General features: G+C 41.0%; 2 protein-coding genes across 2 annotated transcripts in view; one reads left to right on the top strand and one right to left on the bottom strand.

Moving 5' to 3' along the window:
- The window catches only part of MALRD1 (MAM and LDL receptor class A domain containing 1), a 468,338-nt gene extending 457,494 nt beyond the window's left edge, over positions 1 to 10,844 (bottom strand). Inside the window, exons 1-2 of the mRNA XM_075124752.1 lie at positions 10,808 to 10,844; positions 4,087 to 4,287 (exon numbers count right to left, since the gene is read on the bottom strand). Of these exons, the coding sequence (XP_074980853.1) occupies positions 4,087 to 4,287; positions 10,808 to 10,844 (238 nt within the window). The remainder of the gene's footprint in view (positions 1 to 4,086; positions 4,288 to 10,807) is intronic.
- Positions 10,845 to 18,730: 7,886 nt separating this feature from the next.
- On the top strand, positions 18,731 to 20,730 carry LOC142070878 (uncharacterized). The gene is made up of 2 exons (XM_075124800.1): positions 18,731 to 19,604; positions 20,193 to 20,730. The coding sequence occupies exons 1-2, from the start codon at positions 19,022 to 19,024 to the stop codon at positions 20,711 to 20,713; spliced, it is 1,104 nt and encodes a 367-aa protein (XP_074980901.1). The 5' UTR covers positions 18,731 to 19,021; the 3' UTR covers positions 20,714 to 20,730.
- Positions 20,731 to 21,451: the final 721 nt, after the last annotated feature.

Genomic DNA, 21,451 nt, shown 5'->3' with positions numbered 1-21,451 from the left:
CCAATTCCTTTAGCACTCTCGGATGCAATGCATCCGGCCCCATGGACTTGTGCACGTCCAGCTTTTCTAAATAGTCCCTAACCACCTCTTTCTCCACAGAGGGCTGGCCACCTACTCCCCATGCTGTGTTGCCCAGTGCAGCAGTCTGGAAGCTGACCTTGTTTGTGAAGACAGAGGCAAAGAAAGCATTGAGTACATTAGCTTTTTCCACATCCTCTGTCACTAGGTTGCCTCCCTCATTCAGTAAGGGGCCCTCACTTTCCTTGGCTTTCTTCTTGTTGCCAACATACCTGAAGAAACCCTTCTTGTTACTCTTAACATCTCTTGCTAGCTGGAGCTCCAGGTGTGATTTGGCCCTCCTGATTTCATTCCTACATGCCCGAGCAATATTTTTATACTCTTCCCTGGTCATCTGTCCAATCTTCCACTTCTTGTAAGTTTCTTTTTTATGTTTAAGATCCGCAAGGATTTCACCGTTAAGCCAAGCTGGTCTCCTGCCATATTTACTATTCGTTCGACACATCGGGATGGTTTGTCCCTGTAACCTCAATAGGGATTCCTTGAAATACAATAGATACCCAAGCTGATTGCTGTTGTCTCCTGCAGTGAGTTCCAGTGGGGCTGATGCGATAACAAGATATGAAGTCCCTTTAGCGCAATGGACTGCTTGGGCATTGGTCCCCAGCATGACAATTCGCAGTGAGAGGGTCTCTCCTATGTCTCACGCAGCATGTGGCTCCCCTCATCTTGTCTCTCCTACCTCCAGCATGGAGGAAGGGAATGGATCATGGCTGGCTTCAGTCAGGGTCCCGGAGAGGCTTTCATACCACCCTCAGATTTGCAGAAGCCAGGACCATTGGTGCCAGTTTTGGTCCACAACAGAACAGCCCTGCTGGGTCATTTGTGTTGAGGGGCAGGAGGGGGGGAAGTCACCATCATTGGGTAATAGTTTTAAAGAGAGTTGCCTCCTCTGCATTCAACCATACTATGATGTATGTCTCTCTTTCTGTGTCCACATCAATGCAGCACAATGATTTGTTATGAGGTGCAAAAGAGGGAGCAGACAGCACTGTCTTAGGCATTTGTGGTGTAGATTAATGTATAGATTAGCTGAGCCAGCAGCTAATTTTTTGCTGCTGTTTTTATCTTTGGTACTGTGCTACATCTTGCTGAAAAGCATGTCAATGGTTCATTATCACAAACACTGCTGGAGCATAGTTGCCTTATTATATGAAATAAACTGAATCACACTCAATCTTATCTCAAGAGATTTCCCATAGCTGAAAACCCAAATTAAAATGTCAACAAGTTAGAATAAGAAGCACAGTTCTTTTGTTTTAAATTAAAACTCTTGATCACTCACGATTATTTTTTAAAAGATCGGTTCTATTTATTTTCATAGAACATCTAACTTGAAAGTTGTCCAATGTAATTTGCTGGAAGATAAATTTACGCAGATAAAAGTTACTGCTTGGGGAGTGGAAGGGAGGAGGAAGGAATGTGCGGCTTGTTCTAGACACATTTTTCTCAGTGTTTGTTAACAACAAAACAAGGTCTTGAAATCCATCCCTAAGTTAAAAAAATCTGTCTAAATCTCAACAGAGAAACAAACAGTTCAAGTTCAACTGTGTCTATTTAATTTTGATAATCTTGCTAGAAATATGAGACACTGCATCACACTGTTAAAGAATTTTTGATCAGAAGATACTGTCCCAACAAAGACAAACACTTCCAGTGAAAATAATGTGTATATTTTTAATGGCTCCTTGAGAGTGCTTTTGGAGAGTTAAAAATTTAGCCAACACACCTACTGTGTGTGTGTATATATCTATATATATCTATATATATTATTTTCAAGAGTGCTATCTTGGGAATGCAATTTTTTTTTTAAAAAAAGCAGTTTTATCATTTTCCCCCTAGTGAATATTTTGCAATAGAAGCTCACAGCTTAAATACAATATACATGCAATTTATTCCACTCTCTCTCTCCTGCACAAACAGCTCAGATGTGGAAGGGTAAAGATGAGACCAAAATGGTGATAAAAGTATAATATTTGAAGTTCCATTCCTACAATCTGATTCATGCAGCTAAAACTCTTATTCCCATATGGAGACCAAATTAAATCAGTGGAGCTCTGCATGGGCACAGGGATCCATTCATTCACATCAGAGTGCAGTTTTGGGGCCTAAGCAAAAGACTAGCTCAGATAAAAACACTGAATCTGAACAGCCCCAATTGTCAGTGGGCAACGACAGGGCAATATTTCAAAATCAGAACCCAGATCTGGATCTGAATTTTACGATTAACACTTGGGGCTTGTCTACATATAGAACCTGTCCAGAATAGTTCTTTTGTCCATGTGGACACACTTATTCCATGTTAAAGTCCCTTTATGCAGTTTAGCTTAATCCTCACAAAGGCACTTTTGGTGTGGAATAAGAGTGTCAGCACTGACAGTTAGTGAGGAATAAGTATTGCATTTTAAATTCACACACTAATTTATTTTGCGATAGCTTCCCCATGTAGACAGACCTGATCTAAATCCTTAGATTCAGATGCTCCGAAACTCTGTCTGAAATCCAGTTTTCCAATTTTGTGGCTCTCCCATCTCTAATTTAAATTCAAGTCTATTTTCTCGTTAGTTCTGTTCCCTGCCTCCTGTGAAAGAATTTTTATAGAAGAGTCTTTTGGGTCTCTTATTCCCTCTCCTGCTTTCACATGAATGATTCTCCTGTAGCACAACTATGCATGGGGCTGAACAAGAGGATGTGTAAAGAACTGCCATAGAAATTAACAAAAAAGCAGGTTTTCTTGTACATTCTGCCAATGTAGCAGAAAGTGTATTTCAGTGACCTATCTGCCTGGAGGAAATATTCTTCGGTAGAGGAAACAACAGCCAGGGACCATATATACTACATACTCAAACTGAGCTTTTCAGGTATAGCTGGACATAACATACAAACATCCCTTGTGTTCAAACTGCTATTATGTTGAAACTTGCCAAGATACATGCGCGGCACTGCATTTGTGAGGGGGTTCAGTGGACTTAATTTTCTGCCTGGTAATTCATAATCCTGTCTGTTGTAACAGGATACTGCATACAGAATGCTTAACCTTTGGTTAGGTTGAGCAGGAAGACAGAAGTGGGTTATGTCTGCAGGATACACATTTCTAAGCCTATAACCTGCTAACGTGAACATCTGTTTTCTGGAGGTACTGCCACAAGGTAGTCTCTGGTAGAACCTGGTGACATTTAAGTTTTCATGTTAAAACTCACAAAATTCAGGAAATCCAAACTCCTCCTTGTGTTCCAGGAATAGGGTTCTCAAGGAACATAACTCTTGTGCTGGGCATTGTTATACGTATGTTGCAACGTAGCTTAATGTTATAGCAAAGGTAAATGTCAGCTATAAATTCAGTTCAACTAGGTAATTTGCAGCCAGCTTGAGTGGAGTCAGATTGTCTGGATCGCTGTCTTAGGTCTAGTTGACCACAGCCACATTCAGAAACATTGATGACATCTCAAGTTATTAAGCCAAAGCTATAAGTTCATAACTTTTTTTGTATTTGTTTGCTCACTTAGTACGTTGTGTGAGCTCTAGCCGTGTTACTTTGTCCACTATTCCTGTACTGGAACAAAATGGAAACCTTTATTACTGAACTGTCATGGACCTGCAACAAAGATTTTTACCAAAATTCTTTCACAAAATTATTTTTAGAGCAGACCTGAATTCCAGAAAAAAAGTTCGTATCTAGCTAACATTTAATACATTTTGACTCTAATAAGCAGTTGTGAATTAAAGAAAAGTGGGATTGGGAGGAAGCTTCATCTAGTGACGTACCTTGAATAAGAAAAATCCATTAAAGATATACAGATTTGGATAGAAATTGAAATTTAAGAAGGTAACATTTGGGTAAAAGAAAAAAAATAGATGAACTACAATTCCATGAAGTTTCATCCAAATGAAATTCTGTGCCCTTCTGTTCACTACTAGTTATTTTATAAGTAAAGCTATCAAACTGTGCTAACTGTACTACAAAAAACTTTGCTTCACTTTTGATGAAGCCTACCGAGAGCTACTTACAATGTTTTTCATCACTGCTGTCTTCGCACTGGTTGGTGAAATTGCACACTTCCTTTGGTGGAACAGAGGATCCATTGGCACATTGGAAGTCATGTCCTGTGGATGGCTGAACAATTAGAAGAGTGAGAGAACACCACAAACAACAGAAGCTGACTTTGTTCATTGGATATGCTGCCATCCAGGCTTCCACTTTGAAGAGAACTATTGCAGCAATCTAGTACTGGCCAAGAAGTCTCCATAAAAAGCCATGCTTACACATTTTGCTTTAAAACTTTATTTTCTAGAGTTGCTCGTGTTTAGAGATTGATACTCTAATGAAATATGCTCTGTGTGAGGAAGTAACTTTTGAGCCATATATCAGTGTGTCCTTGGAAAATATGTAACTAAATTTCATCACTTCTTTTATGACTAGCAGGCTTGTTTTGTTGCATCACTATGTAAGACAAGGGTATATCATTAACTCATTGATTGGAATTATTGCCTGATGACCGGCAAAAATTTCAGATAAGTAAACAACATAGGCACACATAGTATAATCAGACAGTTAGCAATATTCCTGAAGCCTTTTGTGCCTTTTCTTGAAGTAATCTGGCAGCAATGCTTAAGTATAAGTCATTTATGAAGAGCATTATGCATGAGCTGTAGAGATGTAGCAAATAAATTCAACATTGATTTTAATATCAAAGTGATGACAAATGATTGGTCTATGAAGAATGAGAATTTGTATACCCTATCCACATATCATGCAGTAACCTGAGGCATGTTTGTATATAGGCTCAAATGATGTCAATTGAACTACTTTCGGGTTGTTTTGATTTTGGCCTTCTCTTCGTGAATCATTTCTAATTTGAGCAAATGTACTGGATATTCACAGGTATTCTCCAGATAGCTCATTTGAACAATTGTGAGCCTGCAGGTTTTTGCACATTCTGTTCACTTTGGCTGCTTACTATTCATGACATTTATTTGGTCACCTTAGTCACATGGCATTGTTTCTGCCCCCTGAAAGAATGAATGCATATCTGTAAGCAAGAGAATAACAAATAAATAATCTTCTTGAACTACACCCTTCTATGTACAATGAACAATATGACCCCACAAATAGCAGCAAACCAAATTTTTCACTCATCCATGCAAGGACCAGGCACAATTGCTGCCCCAGGACCAGAGAGGAATGGAGATGAGAGTTAGCTGTGGCTCCCCTGCCCCTATGTGTTGTCCAGTGGAGCTGGACCTCGTGAAACATTGCAGCAATGTGTATTCTCCCCCTGGGGCAGTGCAGTACTGGGTTGAGCGTACATGGCGCAAATGAGCCATAACTAAGTCTATATCAACTGAAAAAATGTGGACAAAATGACATTTAGCTTTATAAACAGAAGTCCAATTAACCCCGCCACTGTTGCTAGCTGATTTGTTTCCATAGATCACTGTTCACTCCTGCAGAAGTCACCAAGCTTAAAAAATAAAATTCAAGTCATTCATAGCCAAAGCCAAATTGCCTTTACACATTTAGAGCCTTTGAAGAACAGCACTGATTGAGGAGTCAACTGTCTTTAATCTCTGTAAAGGTTTAACATAAGGGTAGTGGTATCAGATTCTGTGGTGGGGCAGAAGTTCACTCACTTGGAGCGCACAGATAATTCAGCTCCAGTTAGGGGTAGTCTCACCTCAAAAAAGAGCTCTGTGTAAGCTCGAAAGCTTGTCTCTCTCACCAACGGGAGTTGGTTCAATAAAAGATATTACCTCATCCACCTTGTCTCTAGGTTTTTACATACACATTCATTGTTGTGTGGACCACCTTCCTTCCCATTGGTGACCCAGTAATATCCTTGTGGTGATGTTTATATGGAATTGTTTATATGAAAAAGTAAGACTGGGGAAAAAGTTAATGCGGGGGGGAGTGTTTGGGGGGGGGAGGGGAGAGTTAAACATGACCTAGTACCTAGAAGCAAGGAGAACCAGAAGTAAAGGACCAGCCATCTCCGTGGCCAAACAGCAATGCCCTGCAGACCACAGTTTAGTAACCTCTTTACTAGTCATTCTCACCTCAGAAATAAAGACCTAGTTGAACAGCTATAACCTGATCATTAGTAAAGCAATGGGGTGGTCTTCAGATCACTGTGTCCCAACAGGTTTATAACATTCTACATCAACATTTATCTCTATATCTTCTCAGTATTTAATCTCAGTTGCTAAGCCATGAAGTGTGCTGTCACTAGAGATACAACTATTTCAGCAGTAACATACAATATGCTGTCTTAAGTACTCATCATTTAAGTGAGTCATGTAGCTGTATAATGTATTCAACATAATTCAGCATAATAACCTGACATCCTAAATGACAAAATGCCAGGGGGATTTGTTTTGCCAAATAACAAAATTATTTTCACATTGAAAATCTTTTACCACTTCACAGGTTATTTTTCCCCCGAATGGGCAGCCAAAGCAGACCAGAATGATGGAATATTAGTGGCCATTAGGGGGAATACAATCAGCAATCACAATAATATATCTATTTGTCAAGAAACATTGAAAAAACCAAAGCAAGAACCCAAGATGGTTGTTATCACAACCTTGGTATAGTGTTACTAGTTGAATCACCATGTCACTGCCCCTCAATGACCTCCCACTTTTGGAACCCGCCCTCTGAAAAGGCTCACAATGTTAAGTGAGCTTAACTCCCATGTTAAATTTTCAGCTCAAATCCTATGCTGTGTGTGGCTGCTTTATGCCAGACTGTTGTGGCAGAAAGCAACTCTAAAGCCTGTGTTACTGGCCACAGAAAGATCATTGTGCTGCAGGAAGATCATCTAGTTCAAAAAAGAAGCTTCTATGGCATCTCCTCCCCATTCAGTTGATGTAAGGGACATAACCATGGCTACCTTTATGCCCAGATGATTTCTGGCTATATTTTGTCCCTTGCAGAGTGCTTAATTTGTACCAGGGCTTGCCAAGGCTGAGCCCCAGCACCTCTAGGCTTGGCAGTTCACAGCCCCGCCACCTTTGGGCTCGCTGCGTTCGATATGAAAGTAAATCACTGCTTCAGCCCCAGCACCTCTTTCATTACAAATTACACACTGCCCTTGCAGGTGTTAACAGCTTATGTAACTTAGAGCTGCCTGCAGCCTCGATGCAGGGGAAGTAACCTTGTACCCAGCCAGCTCAGGACTGAGGAGTGCAAAAGTGACCTTGCGCCATTTTGACCCTCTTTTCTGAGCTTTACAAGGTGCTCCTCAGCACAGCAGAGGACCTAGCCCTTCATTTTTAGGGCCTATTTCTCTTTTACATATTGTGAAATTTCTCCACATGAAAAAAAGTATTATATTGTAACTCTTTATTACTTTAGTCAGTCACATATATACTGCAGTTAAATGAGCAGCCTTGTGCTACAGACTTGACTGTTCTCTGAAAAACAGCTGAGGAGAACCAAGAAGGTGAGCACACAACAAGGCTGATAGCAGCAATATTATGTAGATGTTTATTTCTTCCCCTCCAATAAGTAAATGAAAAATTTAAATAATCCAGATGGCCTAACCAGACATTCTGATCTGCTGGATCATTTGAAATGAAATGTGATTGGAGGATAGAAGATACAAGTAGGTGCTGTATCCTGATTTGCCAGAGTATTCTGAGCCAGTCAATGGTCCCATCTTGAACTGTTCTGGAAAGCAGTGCACTCCCTGGTGTGAAGTCAGACTGTGAAGTTCTGTCTTTTACAAGTAGCACTTTCTTCCGTGAAATAACACTAGGACAGCTCTCTAAGCATCAGCATAAAGTAATTGTTGGCAACTATACAAATACAAACAGAACTAGCTACATTTTTAACACCATTCCATTTCTGATTCCAATAGCTTTATTGTACTCCACAAGTATTACATTTGGGTTTATATTAGGTATTCCATACCTAAAAAGCATTGGTTCTCAATATCTTCTCAGAGCTGGATAACTTTGTCCATAGATTCAGCTCCCCAAAGTGCACTGTGTGTCAAATCTGTGGGCTTGTCTACCCGGAGCCTTAGTCTGCATTAGAGGGGTGTAAATTCTAGAGTGCAATAGCATGCTGCGCACTAAATGGCCTGTGTGGACCCCACTGGCATGCACCAGAAGGCCCCTTATGTGCGTTAATGTTGTCCTGTTTCAAACAATACTACATTAACACGCGCTAGTACACATTAGACTGTACACCCCTCTAGTGTGGAGTAATGTACCATATAGACAAGCCCTTAATCATAGCCATAGCAGAGGAACGGGCTAGGGATTTGGGATCTTGAGCTTTTCAAGTCTGGCCCAGATCAACAGTGACAAAATATAACTGTCACCTGAAGACTGTTCAGTAGCCTCTGTGAAATGAGTGGGTGTTCCCAGGGGTCAAGTGACCACGCTACTGAAAATGCCATCACAAGTGATAATTACATTTGGCCCTTGTAGTCTCACTGGAAAGATCACAGAAATGAAACTGCATTCCCTCCTTTAGAAATGGTCTCACCATACCAGCATCGAAACATTAGATTAGATTAGCTCTGTTGGGAAGCTTGTATTGTTCACACATGTGCAGTACCCGCTCTATGACTATTCAGAGAACTTCGGCCTCAAAGCCTGGAATTCTGGACCATTCCTGAGCATTAAGAAAAATCATGTTTAAAAAAATTAAGAACATAAATTAATGCTTCAACAAGAACTTTTTTATCTAAAGTCACAGGCCTAGCTGACAAATCCCACCACCTTGATGCTTTAATGGTAAGTGGAGAATCAATGTCCATTTAGAAAATATGTTCATGTTATCTGTCTCAGACTTTACAAAAGGTTGATGTTCTGCCCTTACCTTTAATCATAATTAAGTATTTATCACACTGACTGCAAATTAAAATCAATATGTGACAATGTTCATCCTACTTAGAGAACTCTCTGACATTTGGAAGCATTTTTTAAAAGATCTTCAAGAATAGGCGACAGCTTATAGCATAGGAATAAGTCTTCTATATGTTCATAAGGATGCCCTACTTCAGTCATAAAATCTGAAACTTAGAGCACTGTAAAATGTTCCTTAGCAACAAAGGCAGTCTCCATCAGCACAAATACAGAAACAATTTGGTTTCATAGCATAACTGAGAGACTCCTCCCCGCGCAGCATTTTCCCCAGCTGGGGAGCAACACACAGGACATCAGCCATGCCAGAATTTGAGATCAAAGGTTGTCTCCTTATTGTCACCCCTCCCCCCTTCCTATCCCTAGAACAAGAAAGGTGTAACACTAGTATTGCCAACCTCAACTGTTCTAAACCCATAAGATTAACTTTAATAAAAAAACAAAACAACAAAAACAAATCACGATTTTTAAAAATAATAAATTTGGGGGTTTTATTTGCCTTCTGTTTAGAGAGTCTTTAATGGTCACATTTTCAAGATTTTCTCTGCAACCATGAGGGCTGTAAGATTCTCATGGAGAAGCCCCCAGGAGTTGGTGCTTTAAGATAAATATATATCATGAGACTCGTAAAAAAGATGAATGTTGGCACCACTAACAGTTTATGCCACTGTCCCCTGCAATCACACTTATTTATCTACAACTCATTAGTACTTGAAGCACTTCCATCCTATATTGCACAGCTAGAAACTCTCATTACAAAAGGAAGGCCTTTGAAACAATGAAAAACTCCTTACTTACAATGTCCTCCTTCTCCTGAATACTTATCTCATGCAGTAGACAGAGAGAAATCATTTAGAAAATCAATCGTAAACCCAAAAGTAAAACACTTAATTGTGCAGATTTCAGGTTCTTTGAAATACAGGTCAGTCTATTCCCACCTGAAACCACAAACTCTATTACATACCCACCAAATTTGAACCAATGGAAGTGACACCAGAAGAAGACTGCTGGATACACCATATATAGCTTCATACTCTGGCCTGCAAGCAGATATCACATATTCTGGCTTTGCCTGTCAGGGAAATAGTTGCCCCTTTTCTGGGGGTGTTCCATTTATTGTGACAGAATTAAAACAATCACAAAACCCCAGCAAGGATATCTTTATCTTGGGTTTCTCCTTCACAAACTTCCAATTGTAGTGAGCAAATATGGGATAAAAATACCCCAAAACAAAATGGAAAATATTTCCCCTAGCTATTTAGGCAAGAAAAAACTCTAATGTTTTTTTGATCCCCCAACCCTTCCCAGGAAAAACCAATAGGGGATAACTATAATTGCAGACACAAACATTTATTATTTTTCTCTTTTGTTATTTGAATGATCTGTAAACTTTTAAAACAAATAAAATAATTTAAATTTTTCCGCCCAGAGATATTTGTATATTTTTGGTTTGGAAAAAGTTCCTTCTAGGGTGCAATACCTCCTGTAGAATATGCTGGAACTGAAATTAATATTGAAATCTGTTGAGGAAATAAATAAATAAGGTCCCACTAAAATAAAGAGGTTATATTTTCTGAGGCACAATGTCTTAGAAACTAAGTTCCAGGTTCTACTCCTATATCTATGAAGACAGACATGAGCCAGAATGCAACCACCATCCCACATACAGCTAACCATTGTAAAATGAAGATCCTCCTTGGAGAGCAGAATTACCACACAGTGTATCACTATAATTACATAACTTTGATCCAGAGACACAAATCCTACAAAGGAAGAAGAGCCAATGTTATCTATCTTCTGGTGATACAAATCACTACAATGAGGAACATCATTTCATAAATATAAGAAATCTTACCTTGGGGGACAAAGTCTAGTGCTAAAATCTTAGACATTGCCTGAAGGCAAACAGTTATAGCAATGCAAATTTGTATTGTTGCAATGATGGAAATCCAGCACTGTGGGTAGATATTCATTATTATAATTAGGTTTGAAATCTGCCTGAAGGCAATTTCCAGTTGTTCTGATCCAGGTCCATACAATTTGTCACTTTCCCTCTGTGATCATAACAGCTAATATGTTCTCTTTTAGTGCGTGTCTCCAAGCAGTACATTTAACTCCAGGACATATCTATCTTTTTTGTAAATAGTTGAGTGATTTAATAGCAGTGAATGAACTTGAAGGTTTATTAAAATATGTGTCAGACCTTCATAATGCATAATAGCAGCCAAATTGTCACAAGGATTAGATGTTCAGATACACCACAAAAAGTTCAGGTTCTTATCTATACCTTTCAACTACTATGTTTTCCATCCCCTCCGCCCGATCACCCCAAAGTATCTGATCTGATCCCCACTTTCTTCCCCCCCTCACTCAGCAGCCTCATCCCCCCATATCCATTCCCCTCATCTCTGATCAGCAAAGATGTTCCCACAGTATTTCCAAAAACAGACTACCGTTCAAACTCATAGCTACCTTTCTCAAATGAAGCACTTTCCTGCCTCTTAAACCCTCTCTCCCCGCAGCCAACTGCATCTTTTGGTGATACTGTCCAGGTGGTCTTCCTCCACTACTGAATGCAATCTACTCAAGATAACTTTTGTAAACACCATGGAAAGCATGTGCAGAAGGCTGTGAATTTTTTCTTTCTTATCTCATCCCTTTTATAAAGAAGGTTCATGTTAGGCTAGAAACCAGCAAGAAGCAGCAATCTGAGACCGGTCATAATTGATCAGAACCAGTTCAGCTACTTGAACATTTTCCATTAATATACATAGTATGATGAAAAACAGTGTTTGGTTCAAATAGAAGTTGCAGTGAAAAATGCCCTTTTTAAGGATTTTATGTGGGCTTTTGCCAATCTTTTTCCCCCCGCTTTGGGTCTTTTATTTTTATGATGAAAATGTAAAAAATTGCAAATGAGTCTTTTGACCAAAAAAAGGGGGGGTTTGCTGAAGTTTTTTTTGTGGGTGTGAAATGTTTTTTCACCATCAGCTCTACAAACTCAGCCATCCCTGTATGTGACATAGCACAAAAGAATGCATGTTTTCCCACAGCTCTGAGAATGTGCACAAGCAGAGAAAAAGTCATTCTGAAAGTGAAGCCTTATAAAGGAGCTGAAAAAGAGCAAAGACAATGTACTGCACTGCAAAATCTCTGAATATAGAAAGAGAGAAATAGAGTCCTGGAAAATGGGGACAAAAGGAGGTATAAAGGCATGGGCCATCCCCATGGGCCCCGGTGTGGCCCTGCCTTAATTTTCCCCGATTGGGGCTGCAGTAGGTTCACTTTAACAGCACAGGGCAAGGAGAAACCAACATACACGAACGAAATAGCATAGCCCCATTTCATAAGGCTCCAGGGCAGGAGCAATTATAACAAGCAGCTCAGAAGGTCTTCATCTCAGGACCCTGGTTCAAAGCTCCCTAACTTAAAGGTCACAAAACAAAGTGTGAGTCAGGTTAGGCTAAGCTCCCACAGCCTGGGAGAGAAACCACCACCTGGTGCAGCCAGGACAGCTTCTACTCCCTTCTCTGTCCCAGCTTTCTGCTCCTGTTTAAATAGCCCTGTCCTAGAGCAGAGAAGGGCCTCCTTGATTACACCCCAGGCTGTCCTTGCCACAGGTTCCAGCCTGTTTCTTAGGGTATGTCTACACAGCAGCTGGGAGGTGTAATTCTCAGCATGGGTAAACATATACATGCTAGCTCTGCTCGAGCTAGCACTGAAAAATAGCTTGAGCTAGCTACAATCCCTCCTGCCTCCCAGGTAGGTACTCAGGTTGGTAGCCCGAACCACCATCACCTGTGCCACAACAGTCGCACTGCTATTTTTAGGTGCAAGCTCAACAGATCTAGTGCAGTATGTCTGCCCACACTCCCAGCTGTTGTGTAGATATACCCTTGAAGGGATAACATACTCCTTCACAGGGGTATTAGAAAGGGATTGAAGTCCTGCAAATGAAATAAATGGGGACCCAGAAGGAAGAGGGGGTGAAAGAAGATTCCTTGAAGAAAACGGAAATATTTTGCCTTGAAACCAGAAGCAAAGATACGAACAAGCTGTGTGAACAGAGCAAGTGAACCAAGAAAAACACATGACCTTGTCTGCATGAAAAAGTTCCATTGTTTGACTGAAAGTGGTTATGTGATGGTTCTCTGAGGACCTAGAGCTCTGAGTCACCTTGTTAACCCCCTGCCATCAGTGTGAAGGATTCTTGCTTGTGCTTAGTTGAGTGTCAGCTCCCTAACATCACCAGCCTGTTAGCCCAGAGGAGAGAGCTTGAATGGCTCTGCCAGCCCTTACTTTGCCTTGCAGGTTAACAATAGGTGCACCCCAATCCCCGAGTCCCTTTGAAGCATTCTCCTGATGTATTCAGCCCCTGACCCTGGCCATTCACAGAAATTTCAGGCCTATTGGCCCCAAAGGACCAGAATATACAGCAGCTTGTATGATTCAGCTCAGGACCAGCACTTTCCTTAACACCACAGCACTGAGATATATTCTTATTGTCCCTATGAATAAGGATACAGCAAAGATTAGAAATTCAGGAGACAGTGGGTAAGGATCTGGGGAAACAAATGGTTACATATCAATAAAAACCATAACATGCTTTCCAGACACTAAACATAACTATCAGGTTAACTCCTGTCTAAAGAAATTTATCTGACCTTAGACTTTTTCAGTGTTTTCAACCAAGGTTGGCTAAGAGACCATCTTCATAAATGTAAACCAACTGCCAATTTATTTACATTTGGTTCAGACCATCTTCATAAATGTAAACCAACTGCCAATTTATTTACATTTGGTTCTTGGCATCCCACATATACCCCCAAAGTTCATTGTCAGTACTCAGACAGGATAATCACCCATGGCTTGTTTTTCTTGTTGACTTCACATTTCGTTATTAATATTTGACTTTGTATGTAAATAGGTATTCACTGTGTTAGCTTCCATGCTTAATTTACATTCCAACAGAGAGAAACATTTCTTACCTCTGGTTTGGAGGAAAACCTGTTTTTCACCTCTGCTGGTGACTAATGCCTTGATACAGACTTTAACAACATTTTCAGTATACATGCACATAATTTCTTACATAATATTGTTGTGAAATATACGTATAGTTACTAAGGACCAGTGTGACCTGGGGGCTTTCATTTAATACCTCACATGTCTTTCTTTGGCAAGCCAGAATGTACATCCCAGAATCCAGATATTCCCGTAACCCCCTTGCTAGTTGCCATTAAGGGGTACTTGGGTCACAGGTTTTAAACTGATTTAGTTAAACCAGTGTAAAAGGGCTGTGTGTACACTCTTATTTTGGTTTAAAATCACGCTTAGCTTTAATCGATTCCTAATTCACTTAAACTAAATACAAATAAGTTTGTTTTAAAACAAATTGAGAATGTCCATGAAACTTTTTCCACTGGCTTAACTGAATCAGTTTAAAAATCGCACCTAACTTAAACTAAAAGAAAAGGAGTTCTAAGGTGCCACAAGTACTCCTTTTCTTTTTGCGAATACAGACTAATGCGGCTGTTACTCTGAAACCTAACTTAAACTAGTGCAACTTTTCTGCATAGACAAGTCTTATTGTCAAGAGATCCCACCCTTGAAGATCTAAACAGTCTTTGACATGAGTCTGGAGGGTAGGAGGAAATGCATATTATACCTATGCAAAGTAACTTATTTATAATACAGTGCATCATGTTCTTAGTCATTCTCATGAAATTTCTATGGAACCAGGTACTGTCAACAAGTTAAACAGAAAAAGGAACATAAACCTGTAACATTAGCTTCATCGTCTGAAAACGTTATTAGGAATCTGCTGGCAGCACAGTTTCCTTGCTGGGCAAATTCTTCCCCAAGGGGAAATGTGGTTACAGCTTCTAAGGACTTACAATTTCATTAAATGTAATATGACCCTTGAATGCGAAGGCTACAATGTCATGAGATTGGAAAGTATCATAGCAGCAGTGTATTTCTCTTTAATACATAATCCCATTTGGCTCTGTGCTTATCATTCAGTTTTTATAAACATCATGAACTTTAATGTTGGTAACCTTCCAAGTGTGCTTACACAGGAACAATTTTATCTTGTAGCTAAAAAAATAACGCCCCCCCCCCAAGATAAATTACATATCCCAAAATTTCACAGTAACTGAAACGAGAAGTAGGAGTCGAGGTCGATATCCCAGAAATGCATTATGCATATGATTGTATGATTTCTCCAAATTCTAATTGCCAAATTCAAACTGAACTATGTTAATGAAAAAAACAAGAAGTTGCAGTAACCCTTGACTTGATCTATATTTAATGAGTATTGACAGGCTTCTTATTTTTATGTGGAAGGCAATAATTGCATTCCATCTGCTCCCAGTTAAATGGAACTAATTCAATTGTTAGATTACAAATGTAAAACACTAAGCTATAAATACATTGGGCTGAAATGGACCCAGGGCAAATTTCCTCCCCAACTGCTAATAGGAGCTAACAGAATCAATTCGAAGCTGAGTTAAATCCAATATATAAACTAGTGCATGACGTGGCATAAACACTACACTGAAAATTAATGTACCTTTGTATGCTGGCAATGTGTGGCATTACAATTGATATGATGAGTTATGCCGATTTCATACTTAAATCAAAGATGAAAAAACTATCCAGCACAATCGACCTCATCTTGTGAAGTGCTGAGCACCCTCAACTCTCTTTGAAGTCAATGGATGTTTAAAGCAGAACACCCTGCAGAATCAGGTCCTGTAATAGCACCGGCCCTGACACTTGCCATAGACCACAAGCAATAGCGATCCATTAAAATGATACCATATGGTCCGTGAAACAAGTGTGTAAAGTACCCACGGTTGCAGTTATAGCCTTGACATTCAACATGTTTCTTATTTGTTCCCAACAAAAAACAATAACATAAAAAGGTCAATTTCCAAATGTGCTGCTGCAAATGTTGCAGCCTTAGAACAGCTAGAGAGACAGACAAAGCCCTGAACAAATGGCTCCTTGGTAAACTAAATTGAGAGAGCTGAACCAAACCACTAGAGCATCATAGATTTCGACTAGGTAACATTGCAATAAAATACTAAGTAGCACAAGGGAAGTCCTTATAATGAGAGTATAGTGTTCAAGAGAAGATGAGAAAGACTGATGGAAATAACAAAACCTAACAAAGGAAATACAAAACATTAATCTTCCCTCCATCTTTCACATGTGCTATAATTCACATATTCACCTAAAGGCTTTATCAATAGAAAAAGGCCTTGAATAATACAGTCATCTTGTCCATTTTCCTCTGTCAATGCAAAGTCCTGCCTGGGCCAGGGGGCTGGGAAATCACTGAGAGCACCGAAGAGACCCTGCTCTCAGTTCAAGTGCCTGGACCCAACACAGCGTACAGCAGCCCAGAGATGCAATTGCCAAGAAAGTCCTGCTCAGTGTCAGGCTGGAGCATGCCCAGTGTGAATGGGATCTTCCAGGAATTTAGCTGCTAAAATCTAAGTCTCTACTGAGCATGTGAGAAGTTCAATTTTGAAATGCTTATTACTTTACCAAATTTGAGTGGATTTTCAGGATAGGGAAAGGCATATCTCTGACACAAAAAACAACCCCCTGACAAATTTCAAGTCCATTTTCCAAAAGATAGGGGCAGTAGAGCTCTTAAAAAAATATAATAAAAGGACATTTTTAACATAAACATATATTTCCCTAATTTTATTCACAGAAATGGCTGAACCATTTTGGCTGAAATAAAAAAAAAGTCTAATACAGACATGTAAAATTTCAGCCTGAACAGTTAAAGTTTGGTAAATTTATAAGCAACAGAAAACACGGTCTTATAATGGGAAGTGTCAGCCATCATTAATAATACATGGTGTTACCAGCCCTGCCTATAATATTTTCCCCATGGCTATCAGAGAATCAAAAATATTTAATATCTTTGTTATATATTTATGCTGAATAAATTATTAAGATAGCACCTCATTTTAAAATATCCATGATTATTTTCAAGACAATATACATAAGCTGTAATTTTTGAAATACAGATAAGAACCTACATATTTTTAGCATACCATTCTTATTCCTCCTGACTTTCTAGAGGCAAACATTCATTTTTTCCATGAAATTGAGCCAAGACATTTTCAAGAAGTTTCTTTTAACTGGATGTAAATATTTTATATATTTTAGTTCTGTGATTCATATAAATGCTGAAAGGATAGATGATGCATAAAATATGAAGATGCAAAATGAGGACTTGTAATAAAAAGCTTCCATTTTATTTATCATTTCTCTGGTTCCAGAAGTTCATTCTTTATTCAAATCCCCCCAAATGTAAAGGATGTGAGTTGTTAAAACAACCCTATTTCTTGTGTCAGTATGAAAACAAGTCAATTTAAGTCTATTATGTAAATATGTTACTGATTTAAAATGCAGATGACAAATGCTCATTAAAGGATAATGTCAGTAGTGGTGTTCATATGGGGGGATGCGACAGGGCAATGGGGGTGCAGCCCAGGAAGGCTTTATTCCCAGTAAGAGAGCAGATGTAGAAATACAGGAAGTCAGGGATTCTCCCTACAGTCTATTCCCCCACCTCATCCGTAACCTGAAAGAAGAGGAACTGACAACCAATGGAATAAAAGGCTGCATTCTAAAGAGATATGGCTTACAGTGAGGTTTCATTACAGTAAGTACTCACTGAAATAAGCTAAATTGAAGAGCTAGCTAAATAAGCTAGTTGAAGCTAAATTGGAGATTTCTGCTCCACTTCCCTATAGCTGTAGTACTAGAAACCTGCAAAAAGCTTAAGTAACCAAGTTGCTGAGTCCTTTGCAGGAGTTTAGGAAATAAAAGTGTCACCATTGTGGTGTTTTGAAAACTGTTAAAATTACGATCTATTATTTCATGTTTTCAGGAGTTTCCTGGTCCTGCCTGCATGCTAGGGGCTCTGTAGGGAAGCCTGCAATCTGGGTCTAGCAGCAGTCAGTTTGCAACCAGCCAGTCAGCCCAGAGTAAGATGGGGGGGAGTTGTGCCTCCCTGTTTCAGGGAGCAGCTTGTGTTGTCTTTCTCTGTTCTGGGGTTCTTGTGGGTTATCATTCTGAATTCTAAGAAATAAAGTACAGTAACATTGAAACCTTCTGGAACCTCTGTTTTATCTTCTCCTCTGTATGTATGCTGTGATCATAACACCCACAACCAAGAAGCATGCTCCTATTCCAACCTATAGATGGGAACATTAGTTACTGTCTCTCTATGAGCCTTCTGCAAAGATTTCCAACCACATAATCCATTTAATCGTGCCCCCAAGACCCGCAATGGGGCTTTGCTGGGCACAGGGCTCTGAAGTGATGGATCCAGTTGCAGGATGGGGACCTTAGTAACAAGATGTTTGTTCTTGTAAGTCATCTATACAGTACTTCCTATAACATTTTGGACTCAAGTGTGCATGGGTGGCGCCCCCTGCCCTGCCCCTTCTGCCCGAGCCGCCCCTTCAAAAGACACTATAGCCTTCAATGACGTAACTGTGAACAAGGACTCACCGCAGTACCATCTTGTGCTATAAAATTGTGTTGGCGAAAGCATACATGCAGTTTGAGAATTGTACAGAATCAGTATATTTGGAAGAATAAAGATGGAAGCTAAAGCTTACATGATTGAATTGTATGAAATGAGGAGTATATCGATAATCTGAAGAAAAAAAAGAATCATAGCCCTGGTCTACACTAGGACTTTAGGTCGAATTTAGCAGCGTTAAATCGATTTAAACCTGCACCCGTCCACACAATGAAGCCCTTTATTTCGACTTAAAGGGCTCTTAAAATCGATTTCCTTACTCCACCCCTGACAAGTGGATTAGCGCTTAAATCGACGTTGCCGGCTCGAATTTGGGGTACTGTGGACACAATTCGATGGTATTGGCCTCCGGGAGCTATCCCAGAGTGCTCCATTCTGACCGCTCTGGACAGCGCTCTCAACTCAGATGCACTGGCCAGGTAGACAGGAAAAGAACCGCGAACTTTTGAATCTCATTTCCTGTTTGGCCAGCGTGGCAAGCTGCAGGTGACCATGCAGAGCTCATCAGCACAGGTGACCATGATGGAGTCCCAGAATCGCAAAAGAGCTCCAGCATGGACTGAACGGGAGGTACGGGATCTGATCGCTGTATGGGGAGAGGAATCCGTGCTATCAGAACTCCGTTCCAGTTTTCGAAATGCCAAAACCTTTGTGAAAATCTCCCAGGGCATGAAGGACAGAGGCCATAACAGGGACCCGAAGCAGTGCCGCGTGAAACTGAAGGAGCTGAGGCAAGCCTACCAGAAAACCAGAGAGGCAAACAGCCGCTCTGGGTCAGAGCCCCAAACATGCCGCTTCTATGATGAGCTGCATGCCATTTTAGGGGGTTCAGCCACCACTACCCCAGCCGTGTTGTTTGACTCCTTCAATGGAGATGGAGGCAATACGGAAGTAGGTTTTGGGGACGAAGAAGATGATGATGAGGAGGAGGTTGTAGATAGCTCACAGCAAGCAAGTGGAGAAACCGGTTTTCCCGACAGCCAGGAACTGTTTCTCACCCTGGACCTGGAGCCAGTACCCCCCGAACCCACCCAAGGCTGCCTCCTGGACCCAGCAGGCGGAGAAGGGACCTCTGGTGAGTGTACCTTTTAAAATGCTATACATGGTTTAAAAGCAAGCATGTGAAAGGATTACTTTGCCCTGGCATTTGCGGTTCTCCTAGATGTAGTCCTAAAGCCTTTGCAAAAGGTTTCTGGGGAGGGCAGCCTTATTTCGTCCTTCATGGTAGGACACTTTACCACTCCAGGCCAGTAACACGTACTCGGGAATCACTGTAGAACAAAGCATTGCAGTGTATGTTTGCTGGCATTCAACCAAAATCTGTTCTTTATCTCTCTGTGTTATCCTCAGGAGAGTGAGATATAATTCATGGTCACCTGGTTGAAATAGAGTGCTTTTCTTCAGGGGACACTCAGAGGAGCCCATTCCTGCTGGGCTGTTTGCCTGTGGCTAAACAGAAATGTTCCCCGCTGTTAGCCACAGGGAGGGGAGAAGGTTGAGGGGGTAGTCACGCGGTGGGAGGAGGCAAAATGCGACCTTGTAACGAAAGCACATGTGCTATGTATGTAATGTTAACAGCAAGGTTTACCCTGAAAGAGTGTAGCCACTGTTCTATAAAATGTGTCTTTTTAAATACCGCTGTCCCTTTTTTTTTCTCCACCAGCTGCATGTGTTTCAATGATCACAGGATCTTCTCCTTCCCAGAGGCTAGTGAAGATTAGAAAGAAAAAAAAACGCACTCGCGATGAAATGTTCTCCGAGCTCATGCTGTCCTCCCACACTGACAGAGCACAGACGAATGCGTGGAGGCAAATAATGTCAGAGTGCAGGAAAGCACAAAATGACCGGGAGGAGAGGTGGCGGGCTGAAGAGAGTAAGTGGCGGGCTGAAGACAGGGCTGAAGCTCAAATGTGGCGGCAGCGTGATGAGAGGAGGCAGGATTCAATGCTGAGGCTGCTGCAGGACCAAACCAGTATGCTCCAGTGTATGGTTGAGCTGCAGCAAAGGCAGCTGGAGCACAGACTGCCACTGCTGCCCCTCTGTAACCAACCGCCCTCCTCCCCAAGTTCCATAGTCTCCACACCCAGACGCCCAAGAACGCGGTGGGGGGGCCTCCGGCCAACCAGCCACTCCACCACAGAGGATTGCCCAAAAAAAAGAAGGCTGTCATTCAATAAATTTTAAAGTTGTAAACTTTTAAAGTGCTGTGCTTAAAGTGCTGTGTGGCATTTTCCTTCCCTCCTCCACCACCCCTCCTGGGATACCTTGGTAGTCATCCCCCTATTTGTGTGATGAATGAATAACGAATGCATGACTGTGAAGCAGCAATGACTTTATTGCCTCTGCAAGCAATGATTAAAGGGAGGAGGGGAGGGTGGTTAGCTTACAGGGAAGTAGAGTGAACCAAGGGGCAGGGGGTTTCATCAAGGAGAAACAAACAGAACTTTCACACCGTAGCCTGGCCAGTCATGAAACTGGTTTTCAAAGCTTCTCTGATGCGTACCGCGCCCTCCTGTGCTCTTCTAACCGCCCTGGTGTCTGGCTGCGCGTAACCAGCAGCTAGGCGATTTGCCTCAACCTCCCACCCCGCCATAAACGTCTCCCCCTTACTCTCACAGATATTGTGGAGCACACAGCAAGCAGTAATAACAGTGGGAATATTGGTTTCGCTGAGGTCTAAGCGAGTCAGTAAACTGCGCCAGCGCGCCTTTAAACGTCCAAATGCACATTCTACCACCATTCTGCACTTGCTCAGCCTGTAGTTGAACAGCTCCTGACTACTGTCCAGGCTGCCTGTGTATGGCTTCATGAGCCATGGCATTAAGGGGTAGGCTGGGTCCCCAAGGATACATATAGGCATTTCAACATCCCCAACAGTTATTTTCTGGTCTGGGAAGAAAGTCCCTTCCTGCAGCTTTTGAA

This window comes from Caretta caretta, chromosome 2, assembly GCF_965140235.1.
Source record: "Caretta caretta isolate rCarCar2 chromosome 2, rCarCar1.hap1, whole genome shotgun sequence".
NCBI lineage: Eukaryota > Metazoa > Chordata > Testudines > Cheloniidae > Caretta > Caretta caretta.
This window is presented reverse-complemented; position numbering and strand designations above follow the sequence as displayed.